General features: G+C 45.8%; 1 protein-coding gene across 3 annotated transcripts in view; it reads right to left on the bottom strand.

The window, feature by feature from the left end:
• Window positions 1–328: 328 nt before the first annotated feature.
• LOC135911057 (sodium-dependent noradrenaline transporter-like) overlaps window positions 329–11,522 on the bottom strand; it is a 119,329-nt gene continuing 108,135 nt past the window's right edge. For all 3 annotated transcript variants that reach the window (XM_070532352.1, XM_070532353.1, XM_070532354.1), the window contains 2 exons: window positions 4,497–4,957; window positions 329–451 (listed from right to left, as the gene is read on the bottom strand). In XM_070532352.1, coding sequence (XP_070388453.1) covers window positions 355–451; window positions 4,497–4,957 — 558 coding nt within the window. In that variant the 3' untranslated portion in view covers window positions 329–354. The remainder of the gene's footprint in view (window positions 452–4,496; window positions 4,958–11,522) is intronic.

The raw sequence follows: 11,522 nt of genomic DNA, 5'->3' as shown, positions 1-11,522 counted from the left end.
TAAGGGCTCCACCCTGCGAGGAAGTCGCCCAATCTGATGACAAATAAATGTTTTCTCTCTCCCTCTCTCTCTCGCCTCCTGAAATCATGGATTCGTGGCACTGAAATATTTCTATCACAGCTATTAATGAGCCGATATGGAAAATTTTTTGTGGCAGAATGCTCCCTAGAAGACGCGTAACAATGTTCATCACTTAACCAAAATTAGCTATAGGGGCTGGTGAGGGGCCCGTTAATTGATTAAAAAAAATAATCGACCATCCCTAATACGGAAATAGGGGTCAGAATGATAGAGAGAGAGAGAACGAAACTTTTATTTGAATCAGTGACTTGTCACTCGAGGTGGGAGGGTCCCTTATTCCAGGAACCCTCTGGCTTCGATCGCCCTCCGGGCCCGGGCGACGAGTTCGCGCTGTTCGACCAGGTCAGGCTTGGAGATCGCAGCCTCCCACCTGGGGTCAGAATGATAAAAGAAAAAACGTGCGTTAAAATTTGCACAAGAAGGTAGATTTAATACTTGAACTGGCACCATTTTTTTCTTGTGACTCAGTTTATATTGTAGCTGGTAAGCGACTGTAATCGCGTTTTGCGTCAAAAAGAAGAACAGAAAAGAAGCGAGAGCACACAAGCGTAATAAAAAAAGGTGTTGGCATAAAAAGGGATAGCACTCGATTACAATTGAACTGAAAAATGTTAGCAGTGAGCATATCAGGAACATAGTGAATGTAGTAAACTTTTATATCGGGACGATTTGAAGTGTTCTTGTAATTTATGGCAAGCACAGGAAACCAGCTAACTCGGTGGATGTGCTTAAGTGCATTTTGAGCATACCAATAAAAATATAAACTGAAACAATGCGAAAGGGCATTTCCCCAAGGATATTCCGGTGTGATGTTAATACTGAAATTTTCTTTGCAAGTGTTGGTTAACATTATTAAACTTGGTTTGGTGCACTCAACGGCTGAAGTAGCCAAGGAACGGAATCAGTATCGTGCAGATTGGAACAATGCATGTAAGAATTAGGACTGCTATGTTTCACGGTTATGGTATCTAGAAAGGGTCAGTGGGAGCAACCCGCGACTAGGAGCCTGTTATGCAGTCATATATGACTCTCAACGGTAACGTCAGAGTCCCATAGGAGGTAACCTTATGTCCGTTTCACGGAGGCGCAACAGTCGAAGCAGCAGATGGAGCAACGAGTTTTGTCCTGTTGACTTGAGTGATTTTACTTGTTTATTTCGTGCACTGTCGCCCTGTACTGTCTCATGCCAATAACATCATGTGCATGCCTACCGAAGTGTTACGATGCCTAAACTTACGAAACTTCTTCCCTACATAAAAAGAACTGCTGATAATTCAAAGAAGCGCTGCCTTTGTCTAATAGTTCGACTGCAAATTGTGCAGCTCTCTCTCTGCCTGCGCCCGTTTGGCTCTGACTCCGTGTAGTTACTGTTTTTAGCCGATTATCACTTCTATAAAGTCATTGCTCGGCGAGAGATGAAGTGACCATGTCGGAATTTTCTTTATTGTCACTGATCTGATACGTGAGTGCCTTGTCTGAGACATATCTAACTAGATACGTGCATGACGCCAATAGCGTTGTACTACAGCAAACCACTTATAACTACCCGTTAGCACCGACTTTCGACGACCGAGAATTGTGCTCGCCACTCCCGGAATTTAAGTGTTGCTCGTCTTTATGGGTAAATGTTCGCCCCGTAAAGACCTAGGTTATTAAGTCACCGTTTTGTCAGCATTGTGCCCCCCTACACCACTTTAGCGTGACACATGGTAGAGGCGCTTCCTCGTTCCGAAGCAGTGAAATACAAAAATATGTCGACGCTGTGACGAGCCTGTGATGACGGCATCATGAGGGACACGGAATGGCGACAGTGGGACAGCCGTATGGACAAGAATAAATTTCAGATAGGTCAGACACTACGACTGCGAAAACGGAGAGAGCCAAAGAAAGCTAACGCTTTATAATAAAAGAAAATGCCACTTCCCGGTTTCCTATCGGTAACGCTTTCTTTTAATGCTACGCTATCGTGGCAACGCTATTCTGCTTAGACAGTTTTTTTTTCTCCTGAGGTTGAGGTAACCTGCGATAGCTATTTCATCGCCGACAGATCTGCAATTGCTATTTGGCCGCCACGAACCGAACACACGGGCAACTTGCTAGGAGAGAAAACGAAGGAAAGTGCCAGAAGGCTCACCTGGGATATGCGACTTGCGCAATAGGTGAATTTTTGATTCATTTAAAGCCACAAATATAATAAAGGAATAAACACGGGTTCCAGAACGTCGCCCGTTTATACGCCTTTGTCGCGCGCGAGAGCTAACGAGGTTCCTCACAATGCTATGGCCTGAATTGCCACCTCGTCACCAGTCTCGTGTTGTTTAAAGATTGGTTAGAATAAGGCCTCGTGATTTCTGTAATAACCTGCAAATTAGTGTGCGCGAATGAAAGCGTTTGAATTGAATGCAAGTAGGAAATAATGGCCACACGACTCTGCACGCCCTCTTTCGTGTCCGCTGGGCCTATCGTAGGCCCTCCTTCCGCTGACGACCGACAGATGGGGCCGACGCTGCGCGACCATTCTGTACGACAATCGACCCGTTCTCTTTCGAGGCACCAAAGCAGGAACGACGGGGGTAAAGAAAGAATACCAAGGTACACACAGCAAAATTTACGAACGGAAACGTTAGAATAAAAACAGTCGAATCGACGAAAGAAACATACGACCAAAAGCTGTGAATATGTTTGCCGATGATTGTGTACTTTATAGACAGACAACCACCCCTGATTACGTTGCCATATAACAAAAAGATTTAACACATTAGCTGAGTGGTGCCGCGTGGATAAAACTAAGGTCTTTACACTTTCTTCCAAGCTAAGTTTCCCGTCCAGCGTATACACTCTACGCAAATGCATACTCGAACGAACCTCTTCTTTTAACTACCTGGGCGTTATTCTTACATCTCATTTAGGCTGGGCCATGCACGTTGACCATATTACTAGCAATGCACTAAGAAAACTTGGCTTTTAAAGTGCCGTCAGTTTGGAAACAGTGACACAAAACTTCGTGCATACAGTTCCCTTACAGAGCAACTTTCGATTACGCCTCAATTATTTGGACCCCTCACACAGCTAGCCTTTCTGACTCATCATCATCATCATGATCAGCCTGGTTACGCCCACTGCAGGGCAAAGGCCTCTCCCATACTTCTCCAACCACCCCGGCCATGTACCAATTGTGGCCATGCCGTCCCTCCAAACGTCTTAATCTCATCCGCCCAACTAACTTTCTGCCGCCCCCTGCTACACTTCCCTTCCCTTGGGATCCAGTCCGTAACCCTTAACGACCATCGGTTATCTTCCCTCCTCATTACATGTCCTGCCCATGCCCATTTCTTTTTCTTGATTTCAACTAAGATGTCATTAATTCGCGTTTGTTCCCTCACCCAATCTGCTCTTTTCTTATCCCTAAACGTTAAACCTATCATTCTTCTTTCCATAGCTCGTTGCGTCGTCCTCAATTTGAGTAGAACCCTTTTCGTAAGCCTCCAGGTTTCTGCCCCATAGGTGAGTACTGGTAAGACACAGCTATTATATACTTTTCTCTTGAGGGATAATGGCAACCTGCTGTTCATGATCTGAGAATGCCTGCCAAACGCAGCCCAGCCCATTCTTATTCTTCTGATTATTTCCGTCTCGTGGTTCGGATCCGCCGTCACTACCTGCCCTAAGTAGATGTATTCCCTTACGACTGCAACATCCCACACGCCGTAGTGGTCGTCGTCGCAGAGCCTGTCTTGCGCAGCACTATGATTTGCTCACACTTTCGCCCTATCCTCCTTTTTCGTTTTCCGCCGCATGCTTCGGCTGCACCCTCTTCCTCCGCTTTGCTCCTCAGTCTTTGCTGTTGCTAGGCAGCAGTGTCAATGTCAATCATATCGCCACCGGCTCAACTCGTCATTTATATAGTGTTTCGAATTTTGCGCAGGATAAACAGGAAGCACGGGCCTTTCACTGACCCTCCCTGCAACAGCCAATGCTAAACGTATCACAGAATAAAAAGTCTATAGAATATTTATTTTGATAATTTTAATATTTTTCATGTCATTCTTTTTCGTGCTTTGTATTTTTGTATCATAAGTTGTTCCACACTTTGTTCAAATCGTTTTCTCCACCTTTCTGTACTGAATTTACGTTCCGTTTTCTTGTTTGTAAGCTGCCGTTTTCATAGTGGTCCATTATATCTATTGTTGGTTTTTTTCGCGTAAGTTGTGTTGTGGGCTATACGGTTTGACGAGCGACGAAAACGAGTGCCGAACGAGGGGGCTTCTTCAGCAATCGCTACGCGATGTCGTTTCCACTGTACGGACCAGAGGTTAACCCTTATGCAAGTGTGAAATGATAACGCTACAAAACAAAGAGACGCAACCGTCTAAGGAAAACAACAGCGCCCAATGCCCCAATCTGACTTCATTCACCGGTCTAGTTGTTTGACGGGCTTCTCCTGATTACTGAAAGATGCGGAGTCTTTCTCGTCACGAAACGTTGCTGCCGTGCTGGGATCTGCTCCCGTAGACGTGGCGAATTCCACTGGAAAGGCTGAACGCTGTTCGTCGTCTTCGGTGGCACTGGGACGCGTAGCTGGGTGGTCAAGTGCATGCGTAGAGGGCCACACAGTGACGCCATCTTTCCCACGCATTCCGACTTCAAGTGGAGCGCAACGACTAGGTGAGGGAGCGATGGCAACTCCGTACTGCTCGCCCTGCCGTCCTAATGATGCCATGGTTAAGGCTGTGTCCGTCTGTGGCTGTTCCGAACGTTGGCGCGACTTTTTATGCGGCAGTGCGTTGCGATGGGCCAGGAAGCTTAGGTAGCACTCGTAAACAGCCGGTTCCTTGGGACCAAAGCCTGACTGCGGCTCCATGGCCAAGTATACGTCCTGCGATGTGAAGGCAAATAAATGATTATTGTGACGCATTTGCAGAAGAGCTACATAGTATAGTTCAATGAACACTAGTAGTTGGGCTACTTGGGTTTTTTGCCTTTCGCGCCGTTATTCGCACTGTTTGCTAAATAATGCTATTGTCTTTGTTAGACACCTAAACCCGAGGCTTTTTGTCTTGTTCAAACACACACGCACATATGCACACACACACGCACACACATAAAAAAACGCTTGTACATACAGAATGCATACAGAACACATGCAAAAACAAAAACACCCTATGTAATAATAATAATATTTGGGGTTTTACGTGCCAAAACCACTTTCTGATTATGAGGCACGCCGTAGTGGAGGACTCCGGAAATTTTGACCACCTGGGGTTCTTTAACGTGCATCTAAATCTAAGCACACGGGTGTTTTCGCATTTCGCCTCCATCGATATGCGGCCGCCGTGGCCGGGATTCGATCCCGCGACCTCGTGCTCAGCAGCCCAACACCATAGCCACTGAGCAACCACGACGGGTTCACCCTATGTAATATCCCCTAATGGGGTCTTTAAGGTAAATAAACCATATGAGCTGAAAGTGGTGTTTTTCTTTTTTTCATGGGAACTCCTAGGCGAGACGGACACTTTACCGCTTTGAACTTGAGTTGTAAAGTCTAAATAACTTTGCAGAAGGGTTGAAATCTGGGCCAGTTGGTACATACTTGAACGAAAAAAAACCAGTCAAAAACACAAAGGACAAGAGAAGAAGTTCACGACACAACGACTGGACTATCAACTGTGGTTTATTAGAATCCGTGTAGTCCCAGCAAGGGCAGCAGAGCATGCGCAACCGCATCATCACTTATCACAAAGCATGAAAAGACAGCACCGTTTCTATCGGGACCGATTTAGAAATTCAAATTCTTTTTCTTGTAAGCGCACCGAGGTTGTGCTAACGCAGTCATCACCTAATAAACTGATGAAGTACGCTTCCAAGATTTCACGCTCTTTTTTGCCCTTGCCCCTACCAAGAATCATCATATTGCTAAACAATGGATAACAACCACTCTCATTGCAATGGCGAGGCAAGTTTGCACCGTTATCTGACCCCAGGGAGGAGTGGTGCTCACGCAGGCGGTCATTATTACATCGACCGGTTTCGCCTATGTAAAATCTTTCGCACGTGAGAGGGAACTTATAAACAACCGCTGCAGCACATGCCGTGAAACGATTTTCATGCTGCGTTGTGCAAACATGGTTCCTTGCCCTGCCTCGAGAAATGCGCGAACACAGACCCGAAAGCTTACAAGGGGCAGAAAAAACAACACTTACTCCCTGTTTGGCGGCAACTTTCTTAATACTGTGGCTCACTTTATGTACGGTCGGCATAACTTCAAGTTTCTTACGTTCAACAGCCCCACCATCTACCAGCTCCGTACGTTCCTTCTTTAGCCTCTGAAGCAGCGATTCAGCCACCGCTTTCAAAAGAGGCGGAGGGAACCCTGCGGCTTCTAGACGTCGGGATTTTGCGTCAAAGCCACTTTTAATGGCGTGGTGACAGCTTCTTTCAAGTGCATTGCGGAAACAATTCATTGCAATCCCTCTTTTTACAATCTTTGAATGTGCAGATCCAAATGGTAAAAGAGCTTTCATGCCCCTAGGTGAAAACATCCAGCACAAATGCCCGTCGTCAAAGAAAGTTAGTTGCAGTTCTAGGAACCTGATGGAATGATTGCTAGGAAGTTCATGAGTGAAATTAAGAGTGCGTGAAGAAGCTTTAAAAGCAGTCAATACATCGTCTACTGCTGCGGGCAGAGTGTCATTTGGTAAAACCTCTAAAAGTACTAAAAAATCATCCACATACCTAAAAACATTGCACACACGCTTGTTTAGAAGGATGCCTTGAAGTTTCCTGTCAAATTTTGCTAAAAATATCTGGGAAAGCACTGGGGCAACACTAGAGCCAATACATATTCCTTTTTTCTGAAGGAACAAGGAACCTTTGAATTCAACAACGGTGGATGACAGATAAAAGGATAGGAGCTCTAGAAAGGCATCCACCGACATACCACATGCATTCTGGTAGTTTACAGCACTGCAGTGATCAATAAGTTCACGCACAGCTACAAAGAGTTCATCATGGGGAATGCTGTAGAAGAGGTCTTCAATGTCAACTGAAAAGGCCGTGTTGGCACCAGGGATCCCACTATTAAGGACCTCTACCACCGCTGCCGAGCTAGCCACACTGAATGCATCCTGCACTGGGAGGGCCGTCAACTGTCGCTGAAGGTACTGACTTACTACCTTCTGCCATGAACCTGTCTCCGTGATGATAGCTCTCAGAGGGCAACCCACCTTGTGTGTTTTTGCTGAAAAGAACACTTGCAGGTGGTTCCCCTCGCAGTTCATGACACTTCGCGAAAGTTTTTCCAAGTTGTTTTCTTTCAGGAGCTTCACCGCTGCCGTCTTCAACCTTGAGGGCTTCCCATTTGTAGACTCGAAGTTCTTCGCTACAGCAGCCATTGCCTTCTCTCCAAAAGACCTTTACGGAAGGACCACGAAGCCACCATCCTTGTCCGCTTGGAGGAGGATCAGATCATTTTCGATGAAGTGGTCGACAACGCGGTTGAGTACTCGGTTGCTGTTTCCTGACTGCTTGCCATCATCCTTCAGAAGAACGTCAACCCCTTCAGACAGACATCGCTGTTTTTCATCCTTGTGTACTTTATCTGCCAGCCGATGTACGGTGGCAAGCAGTTCATGGCTCCTTAAGCTAGGCGTGAGGTTATACTTGGGGCCATTTTGAAGCAGATCATCAACAACCTTGGGCACTGTCGCACCCTCCAAGTAAGTAACTGAGCCTCGGTTCACCTTTAGCCTTTCCTTTTTTGGCAGATAAATCCTCAGCTGATTCCAGAACACTTCTGTTGCCTGGCCTGCCAAACGGCGATGATCCCGGAAACAGCGAACTCCTGACACTTCATCACGTCCCGCGAGGCATAACACCCGCAACCAATCGTGCAGAAGCCTCACCTGCCTCCAGCACTCCGATTTCCAAATCTTGACCATGCGTTTCCAATGGCCTGTCGAAGGCTCCAGCAACCCGAAGAAGACGACAAGCTCCGGTGGAGCGATGTTGACCTTGAGGCAATGGGAAAGGGCGCGTGCTCTACAAGTGATGGAAGCAATTGCGCTAATACAAAGCGCAGCCTGACTGCCGTGAGTACGAACATTTAGAAAGACGCCCAGGGAAGAAGAAATGCTTTTCTTCCCTGGGAGTCTTTCTAAATGTTCGTACTCCCGGCAGTCAGGCTACGCTTTGTATTAGCGCAATTGCTTCCATCACTTGTCGAGCACGCGCCCTTTCCCATTGCCTCATGGTCAACATCGCTCCACCGGAGCTTGTCGTCTTCTTCGGGTTGCTGGAGCCTTCGACAGGCAATTGGAAACGCATGGTCAAGATTTGGAAATCGGAGTGATGGAGGCAGGTGAGGCTTCTGCACGATTGGTTGCGAGTGTTATGCCTCGCGGGACGTGATGAACTGTCAGGAGTTCGCTGTTTCCGGGATCATCGCCGTTTGGCAGGCCAGGCAACAGAAGTGTTCTGGAATCCGCTGAGGATTTATCTGCCAAAAAGGAAAGACTAAAGGTGAACCGAGGCTCAGTTACTTACTTGGAGGGTGCGACAGTGCCCAAGGTTGTCGATGATCTGCTTCAAATGGCCACAAGTATAGCCTCACTCCTAGCTTAAGGAGCCATCAACTGCTTGCCACCGTACATCGGTTGGCTGATAAAGTACACAAGGATGAAAAACAGCGATGTCTGTCTGAAGGGGTTGACGTTCTTCTGAAGGATGATGGCAAGCAGTCAGGAAACAGCAACCGAGTACTCAACCGCGTTGTCAACCACTTCATCGAAAATGATCTGATCCTCCTCCAAGCGGACAAGGATGGTGGCTTCGTGGTACTTCCGACAAGGTCTTTTGGAGAGAAGGCAATGGCTGCTGTAGCGAAGAACTTCGAGTCTACAAATCGGAAGCCCTCAAGGTTGAAGACGGCAGCGGTGAAGCTCCTGAAAGAAAACAACTTGGAAAAACTTTCGCGAAGCGTCATGAACTGCAAGGGGAACCACCTGCAAGTGTTCTTTTCAGCAAAAACACACAAGGTGGGTTGCCCTCTGAGAGCTATCATCACGGAGACAGGTTCATGGCAGAAGGTAGTAAGTCAGTACCTTCAGCGACAGTTGACGGCCCTCCCAGTGCAGGATGCATTCAGTGTGGCTAGCTCGGCAGCGGTGGTAGAGGTCCTTAATAGTGGGATCCCTGGTGCCAACACGGCCTTTTCAGTTGACATTGAAGACCTCTTCTACAGCATTCCCCATGATGAACTCTTTGTAGCTGTGCGTGAACTTATTGATCACTGCAGTGCTGTAAACTACCAGAATGCATGTGGTATGTCGGTGGATGCCTTTCTAGAGCTCCTATCCTTTTATCTGTCATCCACTGTTGTTGAATTCAAAGGTTCCTTGTTCCTTCAGAAAAACGTAATATGTATTGGCTCTAGTGTTGCCCCAGTGCTTTCCCAGATATTTTTAGCAAAATTTGACAGGAAACTTCAAGGCTTCCTTCTAAACAAGCGTGTGTGCAAAGTTTTTAGGTATGTGGATGATATTTTAGTACTTTTAGAGCTTTTACCAAATGACACTCTGCCCGCAGCAGTAGACGATGTATTGACTGCTTTTAAAGCTTCTTCACGCACTCTTAATTTCACTCATGAACTTCCTAGCAATCATTCCATCAGGTTCCTAGAACTGCAACTAACTTTCTTTGACGACGGGCATTTGTGCTGGATGTTTTCACCTAGGGGCATGAAAGCTCTTTTACCATTTGGATCTGCACATTCAAAGATTGTAAAAAGAGGGATTGCAATGAATTGTTTCCGCAATGCACTTGAAAGAAGCTGTCACCACGCCATTAAAAGTGGCTTTGACGCAAAATCCCGACGTCTAGAAGCCGCAGAGTTCCCTCCGCCTCTTTTGAAAGCGGTGGCTGAATCGCTGCTTCAGAGGCTAAAGAAGGAACGTACGGAGCTGGTAGATGGTGGGGCTGTTGAACGTAAGAAACTTGAAGTTATGCCGACCGTACATAAAGTGAGCCACAGTATTAAGAAAGTTGCCGCCAAACAGGGAGTAAGTGTTGTTTTTTCTGCCCCTTGTAAGCTTTCGGGTCTGTGTTCGCGCATTTCTCGAGGCAGGGCAAGGAACCATGTTTGCACAACGCAGCATGAAAATCGTTTCACGGCATGTGCTGCAGCGGTTGTTTATAAGTTCCCTCTCACGTGCGAAAGATTTCACATAGGCCAAACCGGTCGATGTATTAATGACCGCCAGCGTGAGCACCACTCCTCCCTGGGGTCAGATAACGGTGCAAACTTGCCTCGCCATTGCAATGAGTGTGGTTGTTATCCATTGTTTAGCAATGTGATGATTCTTGGTAGGGGCAAGGGCAAAGAAGAGCGTGAAATCTTGGAAGCGTACTTCATCAGTTTATTAGGTGATGACTGCGTTAGCACAACCTCGGTGCGCTTACAAGAAAAAGAATTTGAATTTCTAAATCGGTCCCGATAGAAACGGTGCTGTATTTTCATGCTTTGTGATAAGTGATGATGCGGTTGCGCATGCTCTGCTGCCCTTGCTGGGACTACACGGATTCTAATAAACCACAGTTGATAGTCCAGTCGTTGTGTCGTGAACTTCTTCGCTTGTCCTTTGTGTTTTTGACTGGTTTTTTATCGTTCATCTAAATAACTGCCCCTAGAAACGGTTTTAGTAGTGCCTCGAGGGCAATTTCCCAGACAAATTTGGAAGCATACACATTTTATTCTACTGCTAATTGATTACAATGGTTAGGTTAAGAAATCTTGAATAGCACACTCAATTCGAGATATGCAAGTAGTGTGCTTCAGTGCATGAAACGATGTTTTGTTAACAAATTAACTGGAACGCCAATGCATTTCACTGTAGAGTTCGGGAATTTATATCTCGAAAGTGGTGTTATCTTGGAAATTCTTTCCAAGTGGATGTGCCTTGCGAACTCCACGGTTAGAATTTGTAACTTTCAATAGGGACCATAATGTAAATAATTAATTACTGGATTAGTGTGTTTTTATTAATTAGTTGGTTTTGTGTCTCATTTTTCTTGCGCAAGTATTGTCCGCCGCATCGAGTAGACCAGCTCATGAACTAGAATCTTCCACAGGCACCTTTAAAAGATTGTTGAAAGTGATCAATGCAACATCGTGTGTGTATATATATATATATATATATATATATATATATATATATATATATATATATATATATATATATATATATATATACAAACGATGTTGCATTGCACACTTTCAACAATCTTTAAAAGTTGCCTGTGGAAGATTCTAGTTCATGAGCTGGTCTACTCGATGCGGCGGACAATATATATATATATATATATAGACACACCCTAGTGTGTATCGTGAGAAATGCGGAAGAGTCGCTGCTCTATCTATACCTTCTCTTTAGGGTGTGGAACCGTTC

The sequence above is a fragment of the Dermacentor albipictus genome, chromosome 1, assembly GCF_038994185.2.
Source record: "Dermacentor albipictus isolate Rhodes 1998 colony chromosome 1, USDA_Dalb.pri_finalv2, whole genome shotgun sequence".
NCBI lineage: Eukaryota > Metazoa > Arthropoda > Arachnida > Ixodida > Ixodidae > Dermacentor > Dermacentor albipictus.
The sequence above is the reverse complement of the archived record's forward strand: the minus strand, read 5'-3'. Positions and strand labels throughout refer to the sequence as shown.